This window comes from Bombina bombina, chromosome 2 (genome assembly GCF_027579735.1).
Source record: "Bombina bombina isolate aBomBom1 chromosome 2, aBomBom1.pri, whole genome shotgun sequence".
NCBI classification, from domain to species: domain Eukaryota; kingdom Metazoa; phylum Chordata; class Amphibia; order Anura; family Bombinatoridae; genus Bombina; species Bombina bombina.
Window position 1 is genome coordinate 1253960867 of NC_069500.1, and position 21021 is coordinate 1253981887.

General features: G+C 39.3%; 1 protein-coding gene across 1 annotated transcript in view; it reads right to left on the reverse strand.

The window, feature by feature from the left end:
• Nucleotides 1–21021, reverse strand: part of NWD2 (NACHT and WD repeat domain containing 2) — a 684859-nt gene that overhangs the window by 88451 nt on the left and 575387 nt on the right. The window contains 1 exon segment of the mRNA XM_053704071.1: nucleotides 9437–9640. Coding sequence (XP_053560046.1) covers nucleotides 9437–9640 — 204 coding nt within the window.

Consider the following 21021-nt stretch of genomic DNA (forward strand, 5'->3'; position numbering starts at 1 on the left):
AAGCTCAGGAGCAGCAAAGAACCTAGGTTCTAGCTGCTGATTGGTGGCTGCATATATATATATATATACCAATTGTCATTGGCTCACCCATGTGTTCAGATAGAAACCAGTAGTGCATTGCTGCTCCTTCAACAAATGATACCAAGAGAATGAAAAAATTAGATAAGAGAGGCCAATTAGAAAGTTGTTTAAAATTGTATTCTCTATCTGAATTATGAAAGAAAAATGTTGGGTTTCATGTTCCTTTAAGCCCACCACAGCAACCCTGCACTTCTGGGTTTCTGGAGATTTCCCAGGCAATGCAGAGCCACTAGATCACCAGGGATGCTGTGGTAAGTTCAGGGGGGCTGCAATGAAATCCTAAAGCGTTCCCCACGATGACTACATGTGGTTGTCATTCACACTAAAAACATTGTGCAGATGACAACCACATGTCATCTTGCGCAGCTAAGGAGTTGATATATTTCTTGCTTATTGATGAATGAATAAACATCATATGTAAAGAAAGATTACAAAAGTAACATTTTGAAAAAATGTAACAGTAATTTTTCAGTATCCATATTGGGGCCGAAATATCAAGCTCCGATTGGAGCTGGATGCCCCTGTTACCGCGCAAGCCTTCAGGCTCACCGGAAACAGCAGTTATGAAGCAGCTGGTCCGCTGTCTTTGAGGCTGCGGTCTGCAATCGGCCCGATCCTATACGATTGGGCTGATTGACACCCCCTGCTAGCAGCCATTTGGCTGTGAATCTGCAGGGGGCGGTATTGCACAAGCAGTTCTGATAAATGCTGTCGGCATTTAGCGATGTCTGTCGGACATAATACGCTACAGCGTATCATGTCAGACAGACATTGATACATTGGCCCCACTGTTTCTACTTTAATGGGGGTCACTTTACACTTTTACAACAAAATATAATAAAACAAAACAATAAAATAATAGATTAAATACATTAGCTGCATGCAATATATTTGCAGACAAATAAAAAAAAAAAAACGGTTATGCAAACTATAGTAAAATGATATACAATGTTTTGACCTCTGGAATTGTTTTGTAAATTGTTATATCAATGTATCAACATCACAATAGTAAATAGATTCCCCCTTGAGAGCTCATTATTTTGAAAGTTTATATTAGCAACAGAATAAGCGCTACAAGGTTATTTTGGTTTCAGTATTAGATGTATGTTTGCAAGTAATGACTGCTTATATCTACAGCAAATGATCATGAAGCGGCGTCATGTACACTAATTTACTGGTGACATTTTAGTAGCATGTTTACTGATTAGAATATGTGACATTACCAAACAAATGGTTTAAATGAACACCCAGGGAATTAAATAGCTGTATAGTGAAAGGTAATTAAGTATTATATTTATACTGCCTCGTTGCTAACACAACTTATAATTATTTCTTTACTCTTTATTAAAAGAATTGCCTTGCCACTCCCACAATTATCTGTGTGTTCCCTGCAGCCCCCTTCCCCTACTATAAACTAGAAAATAACATGCTATTTTTACCTCCAAAAAACATATTAGGCTCTATTTATCAAGCAGCGGATGCTGCTTTGGAGGCCCATTGTTTCAAGCAGCGGATTGAATTCATCCCAATACTATCAGGATGATTGACAGCCCCTGCTAGCGGGCGATTGTCTGCCAGTGAGCGGGGGGCGGCATTGTACATGCCTTTCTGGTGTCCGCTCGACTCTTCTGGATTTAATAAACACTAGCGACTTCTGAGAAGGACACATCTAGTGGGTTAAACAATTTTTGGAAGCCAATCACAGAGATCTTAAAGGGACAGTCTAGTCAAAAATAAACGTTCATGATTTAGATAGGGCATGCAATTTTAAAAAACTTTCCAATTTCCATTTATCAGTTTTGCTTTGTTCTCTTGGTATTGGTAAAGCTAAACCTAGGTAGGCTCATATGCTAATTTCGTAGCCCTTGAAGGCCGCCTCTTATCTGAATGCATTTTTACATTTTATTACAACTAGAGGGTGTTAGTTCATGTGTGCCATATAGATAACATTGTGCTCACGGCCGTGGAGTTACCTGATTGGCTAAAATGCAAGTCTGTCAAAAGAACTGAGATAAGGGGGCAGTCTGCAGAGGCTTAGATATAAGGTAACTGGGGAATGAGTAATAAAGAGATTATCTATCTTTCTAAACAAATAAATTCTAGTGTAGACCGTCCCTTTAAGTTTCTAATCCTTTATTATTTGCATTTAATGTGTACTGTTTCTCTGAAGTTGGTTAGCATAAGTTTAGCAAATGTAGGCTTGGGACTGGTAGGAAGGGACTAGTGGCTGCTTTTTATTTATTTATCTTTTATAACTGGCAATAAGGCCATAACTATTGCCCTCTTTGTTAGGGTGACCAGACGTCCTCAATTTTAGGGGACAGTCACCGGATTGAGGAGACTGTCCCCAGAAAAATTATGTCCCCGGCTCCTGTTGAACTGCAGCCAAGTGCTGGGAGGAAGTGATCGTCCTTATAACGTCACTTCGTTTCAGTGTATGGCAGGCAGCGCGCAGGTCAAGAGGGAAGAGCTTGTGCATTTGTGTATATATATGCTTGCATGTGCATGTGTGTATATTTATGCTTGTGCATGTGTGTATATGTATTTTTTTATGTGCATATTTATGCGTGTATATGAATGCTTGTGTGTATATATATATATATATATATATATATATATATATGTGTGTATATGTGTATGTTTGTATGTGTATGTTTATGTGTATATGTGTATATATGTATGCTTGTATGTATGTGAGTATGTGTGTATATGTATGCATGTTGATGTGTGTATATGTATGCATGCGAGTATGTGTGCATGTGTATATATGTATGCTTGTATGTGTGGGTGTATGTGCATGTGTATATATGTATGCTTGTATGTGTGTATATATGTATGCTTGTATGTATGTAAGTATGTGTGTATATGAATGCATGTGTATATATGTATGCGTGTGTGTATGTGCGTGTGTATGTATGCGCATGTGTATATGTATGCGCGCGTGCGTGTAGTGTATATAAATATATATATGCTTACTATGTGAGTTTATGTGCATGTGTGTATATGTATGCATGTGTGTGCATGTGTGTATGTGTATATATATATATATATATATATATATATACATATATATATGTATGTGCATATATATATATATATATATATGTGTGTGTATGTACATGCATGTATGTGTGTGCGTGTGCACGCATGTGCTATAGATATAGATATCATACAATCACTCCATAAACCCATAACAAATACACTACATATATACGGGTAGATTTAGAGTTTTGTCGGTAACGACCCGCGTAGCTAACACTGGCTTTTTTCCCCCCGCACTTTTTAAATACCGCTGGTATTTAGAGTTCACAGAAGGGCTTCGTTAGGCTCCAAAAAGGGAGCGTATAGCATATTTACCGCCACTGCAACTCTCAATACCAGCGGTGCTTACGGACGCGGCCAGCTTAAAAACGTGCTCGTGCACGATTCCCCCATAGAAAACAATGGGGCAGTTTGAGCTGAAAAAAACCTAACACCTGCAAAAAAGCAGCGTTCAGCTCTTAACGCAGCCCCATTGTTTCCTATGGGGAAACAGTTTCTAAGTCTGCACCTAACACTCTAACATGTACCCCGAGTCTAAACACCCCTAGCCTTACACTTATTAACCCCTAATCTGCCGCCCCCGCTATCGCTGACCCCTGCATATTTTTTAACCCCTAATCTGCCGCTCCGTACACCGCCGCAACCTACATTATACCTATGTACCCCTAATCTGCTGCCCCTAGCACCGCCGACCCCTATATTATATTTATTAACCCCTAATCTGCCCCCCACAACGTCGCCGCCAGCTACCTACAATAATTAACCCCTAATCTGCCGACCGGACCTCACCGCTACTATAATAAATGTATTAACCCCTAATCCGTCTCACTAACCCTATAATAAATAGTATTAACCCCTAATCTGCCCTCCCTAACATCGCTGACACCTAACTTCAAGTATTAACCCCTAATCTGCCGACCGGACCTTGCCGCTACTATAATAAATGTATTAACCCCTAAAGCTAAGTCTAACCCTAACACTAACACCCCCCTAAGTTAAAAATAATTTAAATCTAACGAAATAAATTAACTCTTATTAAATAAATTATTCCTATTTAAAGCTAAATACTTACCTGTAAAATAAACCCTAATATAGCTACAATATAAATTATAATTATATTGTAGCTATTTTAGGATTTATATTTATTTTACAGGTAACTTTGTATTTATTTTAACCAGGTACAATAGCTATTAAATAGTTAAGAACTATTTAATAGTTACCTAGTTAAAATAATTACAAAATTACCTGTAAAATAAATCCTAACCTAAGTTACAATTAAACCTAACACTACACTATCAATAAATTAATTAAATAAAATACCTACAATTATCTACAATTAAATCTAACACTACACTATCAATAAATAAATTAAATAAAATACCTACAAATAAATAAACTAACTAAAGTACAAAAAATAAAAAAAGCTAAGTTACAAAAAATAAAAAAATTAATTACAAACATAATAAAAATATTACAACAATTTTAAGCTAATTACACCTACTCTAAGCCCCCTAATAAAATAACAAAGCCCCCCAAAATAAAAAAATGCCCTACCCTATTCTAAAATTAAAATAGAAAAGCTCTTTTACCTTACCAGCCCTTAAAAGGGCCTTTTACGGGGCATGCCCCAAAGAATTCAGCTCTTTTGCCTGTAAAAAAAAACATACAATACCCCCCCCCCAACATTACAACCCACCACCCACATACCCCTAATCTAACCCAAACCCCCCTTAAATAAACCTAACACTAAGCCCCTAAAAATCTTCCTACCTTATCTTCACCACACCGGGTATAACCGATCCGTCCAGGCTCTGAAATCTTCATCCAAGCCCAAGCGGGGGCTGGAGATCCATCATCCGGCTGAAGTCTTCTATCAAGCAGCAAGAAGAAGTCCAGAAGAGGCTCCAAAGTCTTCATCCTATCCGGGCAGAAGAGGAGATCCGGACCGGCAACCATCTTCATCCAAGCGGAATCTTCTATCTTCATCCGATGACGAGCGGCTCCATCTTGAAGACCTCCGGCGCGGATCCATTCTCTTCTTCCGACGTCCTAAGTCCGAATGAAGGTTCCTTTAAATGACGTCATCCAAGATGGCGTCCCTCGAATTCCGATTGGGTGATAGGATTCTATCAGCCAATCGGAATTAAGGTAGGAAAAATCTGATTGGCTGATGGAATCAGCCAATCAGATTCAAGTTGAATCCGATTGGCTGATCCAATCAGCCAATCAGATTGAGCTTGCATTCTATTGGCTGATCGGAACAGCCAATAGAATGCGAGCTCAATCTGATTGGCTGATTCAATCAGCCAATCAGATTTTCCCTACCTTAATTCCGATAAAATGTCCCTACCCTAAACTAAATTACAAAAAGTAATCAGCTCTATTACCAGCCCTTAAAAGGGCCTTTTGTGGGGCATTGCCCCAAAGTAATCAGCTCTTTTACCTGTGAAAAAAAAGAACCCCCCCCCATTACAACCCACCACCCACACACCCCTACTCTAAAACCCACCCTATCCCCCTTTAAAAAAACCTAAGTCTAACCCCCAAGTGCTCCTTACCTGTCCTGAAGACCGGCGGAGAAGGTCCTGTTCCAGACGGAGAAGTCTTCTTCCAGGCGGCGACCTCTTCTTCTTCCAGAAACCAGCGGAGCGGAGGAGTTGAAGACCGATGACCGTGGAGCTGAAGACCGTCCTCCCTGGAACTGAAGACCGGCGATGCAGGAACTGAAGATCGGCGGCACTGGAACTGAAGACCGGAGCCATGGAGCGTGGAGGATCCTCTTCATACGATCGCCGCCGTACACTGAATCGGAATTCAAGGTACGCAATTAAAAATGGCGTCCCTTTAATTCCTATTGGCTGATTTGAGCCTTCAAATTCAAATCAGCCAATCGGATGAAAGCTACTTTAATTCTATTGGCTGATTTGATTAGCCAATAGAATAAGAGCTACTGTAATTCTGTTGGCTATTCTAATCAGCCAATAGAATTACAGTAGCTCTTATTCTATTGGCTATTCAAATCAGCCAATAGAATTAAAGTAGCTTTCATCCGATTGGCTGATTTGAGCCCTCAAATCAGCCAATAGGAATTCTCGGGACGCCATTTTTAATCGCGTACCTTGAATTCCGATTCAGTGTACGGCGGCGATCGTATGAAGAGGATCCTCCACACTCCATGGCTCCGGTCTTCAGTTCCAGCGTCGCCGATCTTCAGTTCCTGCATCGCCGGTCTTCAGCTCCGCGGTCATCGGTCTTCAACTCCTCCGCTCCACGCCGGCTGGTTCCTGGAAGAAGAAGAGGTTGCCACCTGGAAGAAGACTTCTCCGCCTGGAACAGGACCTTCTCTGCCGGTCTTCAGGACAGGTAAGGAGCAATTGGGGGTTAGACTTAGGTTTTTTTAAGGGGGATAGGGTGGGTTTTAGAGTAGGGGTGTGTGGGTGGTGGGTTGTAATGGGGGGGTTGTTCTTTTTTTTCACAGGTAAAAGAGCTGATTACTTTGGGGCAATGCCCCACAAAAGGCCCTTTTAAGAGCTGGTAATAGAGCTGATTACTTTTTGTAATTTAGTTTAGGGTAGGGACATTTTTTATTTTGGGGGGCTTTGTTATTTTATTAGGGGGCTTAGATTAGGTGTAATTATGTTAAAATTCTTGTAATCTTTTTTATTTTTTGTAATTTAGTGTTTGTTTTTTGTAATTTAGTTTAGTGTATTTAATTATATTTTAGTTTAGATAATTGTAGTTTATTTAATTAATTTATTGATAGTGTAGGTGTATTTGTAACTTAGGTTAGGATTTATTTTACAGGTAAATTGGTAATTATTTTAACTAGGTAGCTATTAAATAGTTATTAACTATTTAATAGCTATTGTACCTAGTTAAAATAAATACCAAGTTACCTGTAAAATAAATATAAACCCTAAAATAGTTACAATGTAATTATTAATTATATTGTAGCTATCTTAAGGTTTATTTTATAGGTAAGTATTTAGTTTTAAATAGGAATATTTTAGTTAATAAGATTAATATTATTTAGATTTATTGCAATAATAATTAAGTTAGGGGTGTTAGGGTTAGGTAGGGTTAATATAGTTAATATATATAATATAATAACTATATTAACCCTAATATAATTAGGGTTAAAATAGTTAATATAGGTGGCGGCGGTGTAGGCGGGTCAGATTAGGGGTTAATATAGTTAATATAGGTGGCGGCGGTGTAGGGGGATTAGATTAGGGGTTAATATATTTAATATAGGTGGCGGCGGTGTAGGGGGATTAGATTACAGGTAAAAGAGCTGATTACTTTGTGACAATGCCCCGCAAAAGGCCCATTTAAGGGCTGGTAATAGAGCTGGTTACTTTGGGATTAGATTAGGGGTTAATCATTTTAAAATAGGTGGCGGCGAGGGTAGGGGGATTAGATTAGGGGTTAATCATTTTAATATAGGTGGCGGCGGGGTAGGGGGATTAGATTAGGGGGTAATGTAGTTAAAATAGGTGGCGGCGGGGTAGGGGGCTCACATTAGGGGGTAATAATTTTAATATAGATGGCGGCGGTGTAGGGGGATTACATTAGGGGGTAATAATTTTAATATAGATGGCGGCGGTGTAGGGGGATTACATTAGGGGGTAATAATTTTAATATAGATAGCGGCGGGGTAGGGGGCTCACATTTGGGGGTAATAATTTTAATATAGATGGCGGCGGTGTAGGGAGATTACATTAGGGGGTAATAATTTTAATGTAGGTGGCGGCGGTGTAGGGGGATCACATTAGGGGTTTAGACATTTAATGTAGGTGGCAGCAGGGTCCGGGAGTGGCGGTTTAGGGGTTAAACACTTTATTAGGGATTGCGGCGGGGGATTGCGGTTGACAGGTAGATAGACATTGCGCATGCGTTAGGTGTTAGGCTTTATTTTGCAGCCAGTTTAGGGAGCTACGGGGCTCCAATACTCAGCGTAAGGCTTACTACGCCTGCATTTTGTGGCGAGGTGAAAATGGAGAAAGATTTCTCCATTTTCGCCACGTAAGTCCGTACGCTGTATATTAGATACCAAACTGCGCGGGTTTGGTATACCTGTCTATGGGCCAAAAAACTATGGCCGAAAGCAGAAATATAGGAGCGTAACTTCTATGTTACGCCTTATATAGGATACCAAACCAGCGCAATATTTGGCGTCGCCGGCTTTTGCGGGCGAAGCTGCATATCGGATCGGGCCCTTAGTATCTTTTATTGAAGAGTAAAACTAGGTAGGCTTATAAGCTCAGGATTGTGCATGTGTATTTAGTACTCTATGGCAGCAGTGTTTTGCAACATTGTATAACAAAGCTACAAATAATGTTGCAAAACACTGCTGCCATAGAGTACTAAATACACCACATGCACACTCCTGAGCTCTACCTAGTTTTACTCTGAAATAAAAGATACTAAGAGAACAAAGCAAATTTGATAACAGAAGTAAACTGGAAAGTTGTCTTTACTATCCCTTTAATAATAGTCAATGAGGTAGAATAAAACAGTTGTGCAAATTATAATGTAAATTATTGCAAAATAAATACAATTAGTTTGCAGCTCTATTTTGTTTTCTACTGATCACACCATGGGGCCGATTTAATATGCTGCGAATGCAGCAGTTTCCGCGTGAGCCTCCAGGCTCGTCGGAAACATAAGTTAAGAAGCAGCAGTCGTACGGTGGTGGACTGCAATCATCCCTATCAGATACAATGGGGATAATTGACACCCCTGAATCTGCATGGGGTGGCATTGCACAAGCATTTCACTAGAAATGCTTGTGCGATGTTAAATGCAGACAGTATATGCTGTCGGCATTTAACAATGTCGTGCGGACATGATCCACTACAGCGGATCATGTCTGACCGCATCTTAATAAATCGTGTTCTGTGATGACCAGCAACATAGCTATAAAAAATATAGCATTTGTTTCCATTTAATACTTGTACCCTTTGTAATATATACTAATTTGAATAGTGAAACATCAAATGACCGATTGGAACATGTTTTTAATTTTTCTTTTGAAGCCATATATGCTTTAAATTTTAATACTTAAAAAAATTAACCATTGCTTAAGCAATGTTAACGCACAATAGGGCTAATTTTTTTTGTGCTTCACTTGTAATATAGCCCATTGTTAATACATCTACCAAGAAATCATCTGTAACTGAAAGGAGGTGTAACTGATTTGTATATAAGTGCCTTTAGGTGACAGCACAAAATGTGTTATATGTGTGAGTAACTTCTGGGCAGAACAACAGAGCGAAGGAGACACCAAGACCAACAAAAATCAGTAACTTACAGGATTGTGCTGATTCTTCAGCATTTCTGATTTTGATCTGAGGTAATACGCTGGCGGCACAGCATTCTCGTCCCTGCAGTACCATTCCTCTAATATCCTGGTTTCTAGTTTGGCTTCAATGGCAGCATCCAGAATCATTTCAAATTCTGAGGATTCCACCTCTCCAGGGATTCGTAAGGTTCCATATTTTTCTCCAAGCAGACCCTGCAAAATTGCATCAACACAATTAGATTTCATCTGTTGTAGCCTCTATATTGGGTTGTGTAAAAACAAACAGGATAAAAAAAGAGAGAGTTATATTGAGAGTTATGATATGATTTATAAAAGAAACCATTTTTTGAGGTAAATAATTATTATGGGTACAAATACAGCTACAGCATTTTCCCACTGTAAAATATGATGAAGATTTTTTTTTCTTAAAGGACCATTAAATACAGTAGAATTGCATAATTAATCAACAAACACATTATAAAAAGATAATGCAAAATAACTTAATCTACATTTCAAATGAATAGTATATATTTTGTGACAAACAATTCTATTTTTCTTCCCCTTGCATCATGTGACAGCAATCAACCAATCACAAAATTCATATAAGTATATACTGTGAATTCTTTGCAGATGCTCAGTAGGAGCTGGTGCCTCAAAAAGTGTGACTAAAAAAGGATTTTAATAATGAAAGTGAACTGGAATGTTGTTTACAATTGCATGCTCTATCTGAGTCATGAAAGTTTAATATAGACTTGAGTGTCCCTTTAATCACCATCTGGCTTGGTATACATGTACACTTGTCTAGACAGTCTGAAAGACCAGCTGGCTCCCTTCTTTGTTGCAAAATTTCTCTGGCCCTAAAGTGTTAATGGGCCATGATTGTGATGTCATAACTTTAAAGTGGTGGTAAACTGTTTTTGTTTTTTTATTTAGAGATATGCAAATACAGAAGAAACAATACCAAGATGATAAATGTTAAGATGCTACAAAGCTCTTTAGACATAGCAGGTGTTTATTTGTGTCTTTTTGTTTGTTTAAACACGCAGTGCAAGTATTAATTAAACATGCAGAGCAAGTATTGGTTAAACATGCAGTGCAAGTATTGTTTAAACATGCACAGCAAGTATTGGTTAAACATGCAGAGCAAGTATTGGTTAAACATGCACAGCAAGTATTGGTTAAACATGCACAGCAAGTATTGGTTAAAAATGCACAGCAAGTATTGGTTAAACATGCACAGCAAGTATTGGTTAAACATGCACAGCAAGTATTGGTTAAACATGCACAGCAAGTATTGGTTAAACATACACAGCAAGTATTGGTTAAACATGCACAGCAAGTATTGGTTAAACATGCACAGCAAGTATTGGTTAAACATGCACAGCAAGTATTGGTTAAACATGCAGTGCAAGTATTAGTTAAACATGCACAGCAAGTATTGGTTAAACATGCAGAGCAAGTATTGGTTAAACACGCAGAGAAAGTATTGGTTAAACACGCAGAGAAAGTATTGGTTAAACACGCAGAGAAAGTATTGTTTAAACATGCAGAGAAAGTATTGGTTAAACACGCAGAGAAAGTATTGTTTAAACATGCAGAGAAAGTATTGGTTAAACACGCAGAGAAAGTATTGGTTAAACACGCAGTGCAAGTATTGTTTAAACATGCACAGCAAGTATTGGTTAAACACGCAGAGAAAGTATTGGTTAAACACGCAGATAGAGTATTGGTTAAACACGCAGAGAAAGTATTGTTTAAACATGCAGAGAAAGTATTGGTTAAACATGCAGAGAAAGTATTGTTTAAACATGCAGAGAAAGTATTGGTTAAACACGCAGAGAAAGTATTGGTTAAACACGCAGTGCAAGTATTGTTTAAACATGCACAGCAAGTATTGGTTAAACACGCAGAGAAAGTATTGGTTAAACACGCAGAGAAAGTATTGGTTAAACACGCCGAGAAAGTATTGGTTAAACACGCAGAGAAAGTATTGGTTAAACACGCAGAGAAAGTATTGGTTAAACATGCAGAGAAAGTATTGGTTAAACACGCAGAGAAAGTATTGGTTAAACACACAGAGAAAGTATTGGTTAAACATGCAGAGAAAGTATTGGTTAAACACGCAGTGCAAGTATTGGTTAAACACGCAGTGCAAGTATTGTTTAAACATGCACAGCAAGTATTGGTTAAACATGCAGAGAAAGTATTGGTTAAACACGCAGAGAAAGTATTGGTTAAACACGCAGAGAAAGTATTGGTTAAACACGCAGAGAAAGTATTGGTTAAACACGCAGAGAAAGTATTGGTTAAACATGCAGAGCAAGTATTGGTTAAACATGCAGAGCAAGTATTGGTTAAACATGCAGAGCAAGTATTGGTTAAACATGCAGAGCAAGTATTGGTTAAACACGCAGAGCAAGTATTGGTTAAACATGCAGTGCAAGTATTGGTTAAACATGCAGAGCAAGTATTGGTTAAACACGCAGAGCAAGTGTTGGTTAAACACGCAGAGCAAGTATTGGTTAAACACGCAGAGCAAGTATTGGTTAAACATACAGAGCAAGTGTTGGTTAAACACGCAGAGCAAGTATTGGTTAAACATGCAGAGCAAGTGTTGGTTAAACACGCAGAGCAAGTATTGGTTAAAGGGACAGTACACTGTAAAATTGTTTTTATATGAATGTATTTTCAATGACTTGTTTTACCAGCTGCAGAGTATAAAATTTATGAGAAATTGCATTTTTCGGTTTATTTGTGTATATGAAGTAGCTGGTTTTGTGCTTTTAAACCACAGCCTATTACAATGGGTTGAGCTTCAAGTAATATCAGATCTCATTATGTTACCACTTTTATGTACACAGACTTGCTTCCTTATCTTATATTTGTCTAGAAAATCAAAGTTCAATACCTAGAGTGAACAATGGAAAATTATCATTTTATTACTTAACTATCATGCCTCCCACTGAGAGTGTAATCTCTTCTGCTGGTTGTGTTTACTTAGGCTATTCAATAGCATATACTCCAGTATAGAAACTTTCAGTATAGGTTGGGATACCACAGTCTTACACTCCAGCAGGTAACATGAATCATTGGGAACAATTTAAAGGGGAGACATTTTTTGGGTGAACTGTCCCTTTAAATATGCAGAGCAAGTATTGGTTAATTTAATTGGAAAAAGTCAAAGATCACTAAGGGTGCTGATTTATCATAATTAATCAATGTTACTCATGTTTTAGCACCCTTAGTGGGTAAAGGTAAGTGGAGAATATTTACAATATGCTTATGAGCTGCAAAAGAGAAAGAGAGGTTGAACCTCAAAAAAAGATTATCTTTACTCAAATTTCAAATATTTGTATTAGTGTTAATATCTTTCATACTACATTCATTCCATCTTTAATGTGAATTAAATCAATTAAACCAACACTCACACTGGATTTAAAATCACTTAAGTTGTACCGTTTTCAGTTTTGCTAATATACCAGAGGTTAAGAATAAACTATTTCCTGAGCGGCTAAAACTCCTTCTATAGCGAGAAATTAAAATTATTTTACTCTTCCCCTGTTATAGTTTATATTTTGACAGTGCAGCGGTTATAATTAACCAAAAAGTAAGTTAGATACTAAATACTAAATACTAAAACTATAACAGGGAAAGATAAAAATAATTTAAACTCCCGCTATAGAAGGAGTTTTAGCCGCTCAGGAAAGAAATAGTTTGCGCTTTCTCCTCTGCGCTCTGAGGTTGCACTCTCACTTAGTGCTCATCGGGTTGTGAACCAGATTTCTCTTGCAAATGTCAGCCACTGCGAAAGAGTTAAGTTCTGGGAAATATTATCACGTCAGCTTCTGGAAAGCTAATTGTTTGTGAGTGCGCTATTTAAGGCCCGTGTTCTATCCTCTTCTTGCCCATGTACAAATATTTACTTTTGGGTGCACATCCTTTGCTGGATTGCTTTTGTGGACCAACCTATTTGTCTGGACTCTGACTACTCTCTTTGGATTGTGTTTTGTGCGCATTCTGGATCCTGATTATAAATGCAACACATCCCTCTACTATGTTTGACAAAGCACTTAGGACCAGTCATAGTGAAATGGAACCTCAGTTCTGATTGGTTAACAAATATATAAATATAGGACAGAAAAGTGCCTAAAAAGGTAATAATCTCTAATGTTTCACTTACCAAAAATCTCTCTATAATTTTACCTTTTAAAATAAGTGTAGTTCATTATATTCAATTGGTTAATTTAACTACACTGATACAACTGGAAATTATTTTTTTCTTTTGTTACAAGACATTTTTGTTTCCTATACACAGGGTATTATGCAGAGAACAGAAACCCTCCACTACATAACCGTCCATAAACAGAACTGATTCTAAATGTAGCAACCAATCAGCAAGCGCTACCCAGGTGCTGAACTAAAAAAAGGGACGGGCTCCTAAGCTTACATTCTTGCTTTCTCAAATAAAGATACCAAGAAAACAAAGACAAGTTGATAATAAGAGTAAATTAGAAAGTTGCTTAAAATTGCCTGCTCTATCTGAATCATTTGTTTTGACTAGACTATCCCTGTAAGGAAAGCACCATTTCTTAAGCAGTTGCTCATCTATTACATAAGTTGAGGAGGCAATGGGTGTCACCACTTGTTTCTATAAAGGGATAGGCAATGTAAGGATATAAGACTCCCATTTTTCTATAAAAAATTAATTTGAGTTGTAACCTCTCCCTTCACATCAGCTTGTTCAATTTTCATTTGTTTATTTAACCTTATTTATCCTATTTTTCAGAGCCTGCAGCGTGGGGAAAGACCCCTTCAACCAACGTGTTAGAAGCAGTTATCTAGCTACTAACAATATAGTATTAATCAGTTTAGCTTGTTTTCATACTATGGGCTCAATTACATATGCAGCGTCGCCCGCAAAAGCCGGTGACGCCAGATTTTACTCGATTTTGGTATTACATATACGGCGTAGCATACAAGTTACGTGCGTATATTTCACCCTTCGGTTGTATTTTTTTTAACCATACACTAACATAGAACAGACGCGCAATTTGGTATCCAATATACAGCGTAAAGGACTTACGGGCGCAGAATTCAGAGAATCTACTCCATTCTTATCTCGTCACAAATTGCAGGCGCAGGAACCCTTGCACTGACTAAAAAAGCAACGTAACTCCCTAGAAGCCTTAACAAACTCATACATTTAAGCAGCATCTCAAGGTTAAAGGGACAGTATACTATGATATTGTTTTTTTAAGGTTTATTTGTGTATTTGAAATAGTTTGAAGCCACAACATAATCAAATGGATTGAGCTTGTAGGTACTTTATCACATTGTGGACATATACTTGCTTATTTACTTTAAATTTCTTCTCAAAACAATCAACAATACTTGGAGGAGAGAACAATGGGAAACCATAATTGTATTACCTTCATCTCTTTATATATGGGTTTATATATGAATTTTGAATAGCGTAATTACGTGTCACATTTTTATATGAAATCACGGTTCATTTTTACGAGTGTTAGCCTAATTTGCATAAAACTATTCTTTTTTGACACTTTCCGTGGCTAAAATACTGGCGTAAGTTACTTGCAACAACTAAAATGTGTATTTGCGCACATTTCAGAAGATCGCCAGTTTGTCCTACTTACGCCACTTTAGCATCTAACGGCGCAGTTATGTAATACCCCGATGTGCGAGGTGAAATAACAGGCGGTGCAGGTTCCCACGCTTGTGCCGAAACCTGCACCGTATACGTCTGCCACTTAAAGCAAAACTAGTTCCAAAGAAAGAGTAAGGCCTTGTTAAGCCAGTTGTCTCAGTCAATATCCTGTCATTTTCCAAAATCTAATAAGTTTAGAGCAATTTCATACCATGTGGGTAAAATAAAGCAACAGGAATAAGCATTTCTTACAATAATTATTTGCTAATGGGGCCCATTTAGCTCACTGTCTAGGTATGATATATGCCCTATGCATATTTTATATCGAGATTCCCTTAGATTAGCTGACAAAGGGCCAGATTACAAGTGGCAAGCTATGGGGCAGGTTAGTGCGCATATTACAAGTTGAAACGAAAAGATAGGGCGTGAGCCCTGACACCGTGCAAGAACTACAACACTAAACCCAAAGGAATTTATGCATATTTTTCATTCCAATGATCTTCAAATAAAAGAAAAACAGAATTTATGCTTACCTGATAAATTACTTTCTCCAACGGTGTGTCCGGTCCTCGGCGTCATCCTTACTTGTGGGATATTCTCTTCCCCAACAGGAAATGGCAAAGAGTCCCAGCAAAGCTGGTCACATGATCCCTCCTAGGCTCCGCCCACCCCAGTCATTCGACCGACGGACAGGAGGAAATATATATAGGAGAAACCATATGATACCGTGGTGACTGTAGTTAGAGAAAATAATTAATCAGACCTGATTAAAAAACCAGGGCGGGCCGTGGACCGGACACACCGTTGGAGAAAGTAATTTATCAGGTAAGCATAAATTCTGTTTTCTCCAACATTGGTGTGTCCGGTCCACGGCGTCATCCTTACTTGTGGGAACCAATACCAAAGCTTTAGGACACGGATGAAGGGAGGGAGCAAATCAGGTCACCTAAATGGAAGGCACCACGGCTTGCAAAACCTTTCTCCCAAAAATAGCCTCCGAAGAAGCAAAAGTATCAAATTTGTAAAATTTGGCAAAAGTGTGCAGTGAAGACCAAGTCGCTGCCTTACATATCTGGTCAACAGAAGCCTCGTTCTTGAAGGCCCATGTGGAAGCCACAGCCCTAGTGGAGTGAGCTGTGATTCTTTCAGGAGGCTGCCGTCCGGCAGTCTCATAAGCCAATCGGATAATGCTTTTAAGCCAAAAGGAAAGAGAGGTAGAAGTCGCTTTTTGACCTCTCCTTTTACCAGAATAAACAACAAACAAGGAAGATGTTTGTCTGAAATCTTTAGTAGCCTCTAAATAGAATTTTAGAGCACGGACTACGTCCAAATTGTGTAACAAACGTTCCTTCTTTGAAACTGGATTCGGACACAAAGAAGGTACAACTATCTCCTGGTTAATATTTTTGTTGGAAACAACTTTCGGAAGAAAACCAGGCTTAGTACGCAAAACCACCTTATCTACATGGAACACCAGATAGGGCGGAGAACACTGCAGAGCAGATAACTCGGAAACTCTTCTAGCAGAAGAAATTGCAACCAAAAACAAAACTTTCCAAGATAATAACTTAATATCTACGGAATGTAAGGGTTCAAACGGAACCCCTTGAAGAACTGAAAGAACTAGATTTAGACTCCAGGGAGGAGTCAAAGGTCTGTAAACAGGCTTGATCCTAACCAGAGCCTGAACAAATGCTTGAACATCTGGCACAGCTGCCAGTCTTTTGTGAAGTAAAACAGATAAAGCAGAGATCTGTCCCTTCAGAGAACTTGCAGATAATCCTTTCTCCAAACCTTCTTGTAGAAAGGATAGAATCTTAGGAATTTTTATCTTGTTCCATGGGAATCCTTTAGATTCACACCAACAGATATATTTTTTCCATATTTTATGGTAAATTTTTCTAGTTACAGGCTTTCTAGCCTGAATCAGAGTATCTATTACAGAATCTGAAAACCCACGCTTTGATAAAATCAAGCGTTCAATCTCCAAGCCGTCAGTTGGAGGGAAACCAGATTCGGATGTTCGAATGGACCCTGAACAAGAAGGTCCTGTCTCAAAGGTAGCTTCCATGGTGGAGCCGATGACATATTCACCAGGTCTGCATACCAAGTCCTGCGTGGCCACGCAGGAGCTATCAAGATCACCGAGGCCCTCTCCTGATTGATCCTGGCTACCAGCCTGGGGATGAGAGGAAACGGTGGGAATACATAAGCTAGGTTGAAGGTCCAAGGTGCTACTAGTGCATCTACTAGGGTCGCCTTGGGATCCCTGGATCTGGACCCGTAGCAAGGAACCTTGAAGTTCTGACGAGACGCCATCAGATCCATGTCTGGAATGCCCCATAATTGAGTTATTTGGGCAAAGATTTCCGGATGGAGTTCCCACTCCCCCGGATGGAATGTCTGACGACTCAGAAAATCCGCTTCCCAATTTTCCACTCCTGGGATGTGGATCGCAGACAAGTGGCAGGAGTGATCTTGGTCACTTCTTTCATCGCCAGGGAAGTCCTTGTTCCCCCCTGATGATTGATATATGCAACGGTCGTCATGTTGTCTGACTGAAACCTTATGAATTTGGCCTTTGCTAGTTGAGGCCAAGCTCTGAGAGCATTGAATATCGCTCTCAGTTCCAGAATGTTTATCGGGAGAAGAGACTCTTCCCGAGACCATAGACCCTGAGCTTTCAGGGATTCCCAGACCGCGCCCCAGCCCACTAGGCTGGCGTCGGTCGTGACAATGACCCACTCTGGTCTGTGGAAGCTCATTCCCTGTGACAGATTGTCCAGGGTCAGCCACCAACGGAGTGAATCTCTGGTCTTTTGATCTACTTGAATCGTCGGAGACAAGTCTGTATAATCCCCATTCCACTGTCTGAGCATGCACAGTTGTAATGGTCTTAGATGAATTCGTGCAAAAGGAACTATGTCCATTGTTACAACCATCAATCCTATTACTTCCATGCACTGCGCTATGGAAGGACGAGGAACAGAATGAAGTACTTGACAAGAGCTTAGAAGTTTTGATTTTCTGACCTCTGTCAGAAAAATCCTCATTTCTAAGGAATCTATTATTGTTCCCAAGAAGGGAACTCTTGTTGACGGGGACAGAGAACTTTTTTCTTTGTTCACCTTACATCCGTGAGATCTGAGAAAGGCTAGGACGATGTCCATATGAGCCTTTGCTTTTGACAGGGACGACGCTTGAATCAGGATGTTGTCCAAGTAAGGTACTACTGCAATGCCCCTTGGTCTTAGAACCGCTAGAAGGGACCCTAGTACCTTTGTGAAAATCCTTGGAGCAGTGGCTAATCCAAATGGAAGTGCCACAAACTGGTAATGCTTGTCCAGAAAAGCGAACCTTAGGAACTGATGATGTTCCTTGTGGATAGGAATATATAGGTATGCATCCTTTAAATCCACGGTAGTCATAAATTGATTTTCCTGGATAGTAGGTAGGATCGTTCGAATAGTTTCCATTTTGAACGATGGTACCCTGAGAAATTTGTTTAGGATCTTTAGATCCAAAATTGGTCTGAATGTTCCCTCTTTTTTGGGAACTATGAACAGATTGGAATAAAATCCCATTCCTTGTTCTCTTATTGGAACTGGATGTATCACTCCCATCTTTAACAGGTCTTCTACACAATGTAAGAATGCCTGTCTCTTTATTTGGTTTGAAGATAATTGAGACCTGTGGAACCTTCCCCTTGGGGGTAGTTCCTTGAATTCCAGGAGATAACCTTGAGAAACTATTTCTAGCGCCCAAGGATCCTGAACATCTCTTGCCCAAGCCTGAGCAAAGAGAGAAAGTCTGCCCCCCACTAGATCCGGTCCCGGATCGGGGGCTATCCCTTCATGCTGTTTTGGTAGCAGTGGTAGGCTTCTTGGCCTGCTTACCCTTGTTCCAGCCTTGCATTGGTTTCCAGGCTGGTTTGGGTTGTGAAGTATTACCCTCTTGCTTAGAGGATACAGAATTAGAGACTGGTCCGTTTCTGCGAAAGGGACGAAAATTAGGCTTATTATTAGCCTTAAAAGACCTATCCTGTGGGAGGGCGTGGCCCTTTCCCCCAGTGATGTCTGAAATAATCTCTTTCAAATCAGGTCCAAATAATGTTTTACCTTTGAAAGGAATGTTAAGCAATTTTGTCTTGGAAGACACATCCGCTGACCAAGACTTTAGCCAAAGCACTCTGCGCGCCACGACAGCAAACCCTGAATTTTTCGCCGCTAATCTAGCTAATTGCAAAGCGGCATCTAAAACAAAAGAGTTAGCCAATTTAAGTGCTTGAACTCTGTCCATAACCTCCTCATACGAAGATTCTTTACTGAGCGATTTTTCTAGTTCCTCGAACCAGAAACACGCTGCCGTAGTGACAGGAACAATGCATGAAATTGGTTGTAGAAGGTAACCTTGCTGTACAAAAATCTTTTTAAGCAAACCCTCTAATTTCTTATCCATAGGATCTTTGAAAGCACAACTATCTTCGATAGGAATAGTAGTGCGTTTGTTTAGAGTAGAAACCGCCCCCTCGACCTTGGGGACTGTCTGCCATAAGTCCTTTCTGGGGTCGACTATAGGAAATAATTTCTTAAATATAGGGGGGGGGGGAACAAAAGGTATGGCGGGCCTTTCCCACCCTTTATTTACTATGTCCGCCACCCGCTTGGGTATAGGAAAAGCGTCGGGGGGCACCGGAACCTCTAGGAACTTGTCCATCTTACATAATTTCTCTGGAATGACCAAATTGTCACAATCATCCAGAGTAGATAACACCTCCTTAAGCAGTGCGCGGAGATGTTCTAATTTAAATTTAAATGTCACAACATCAGGTTCAGCTTGATGAGAAATTTTTCCTGAATCTGAAATTTCTCCATCAGACAAAACCTCCCTCATGGCCCCTTGAGATTGGTGTGAGGGTATGTCAGAACAGTTATCATCAGCGTCCTCTTGCTCTTCAGTGTTTAAAACAGAGCAATCGCGCTTTCTCTGATAAGTAGGCATTTTGGATAAAAGATTTGCTATGGAGTTATCCATTACAGCCGTTAATTGTTGCATGGTAATAAGTATTGGCGCACTAGATGTACTAGGGGCCTCCTGTGTGGGCATAACTGGTGTAGACACAGTAGGGGATGATGTAGTATCATGTTTACTCCCCTCATTTGAGGAATCATCTTGGGCAATATCATTATCTGTTGCAATACTGTCCTTACTTTGTTTGGACACTATGGCACAATTATCACATAAATTTAAATGGGGAGACACATTGGCTTTCATACATATAGAACATAGCTTATCTGATGGTACAGACATGTTAAACAGGCTTAAACTTGTCAACAAAGCACAAAAAACGTTTTAAAATAAAACCGTTACTGTCACTTTAAATTTCAAACTGAAAACACTTTATTACTGAATATGTGAAAAAGTATGAAGGAATTGTTCAAAATTCACCAAAATTTCATCACAGTGTCTTAAAGCATTAAAAGTATTGCACACCAAATTTCAGAGCTTTAACCCTTAAATTAACGGAACCGGAGCCGTTTTTACATTTAACCCCTATACAGTCCCAGAATGAGGCTCTGTCTATAACTAGAAAGGCCCCCATCTGAAAAAGGTGTCCAACACAGTGCCTGACGTTTTTCTAAACGTTCCCCAAGATTATAATACCAATAATTAGTTAGAATCTGCATAATATGCCTAGTAAAGCAATTGTTTTAGCCCAGAAAAATGTCTACCAGTTTTTAAGCCCTTTTTGAAGCCCTTTATTCTTTTATGTTTAACTAAGAAAATGGCTTACTGGTCCCCATGAGGGGAAATGACAGCCTTCCAGCATTACATGGTCTTGTTAGAAATATGGCTAGTCATACCTTAAGCAGAAAAGACTGCTAACTGTTTCCCCCAACTGAAGTTACTTCATCTCAACAGTCCTGTG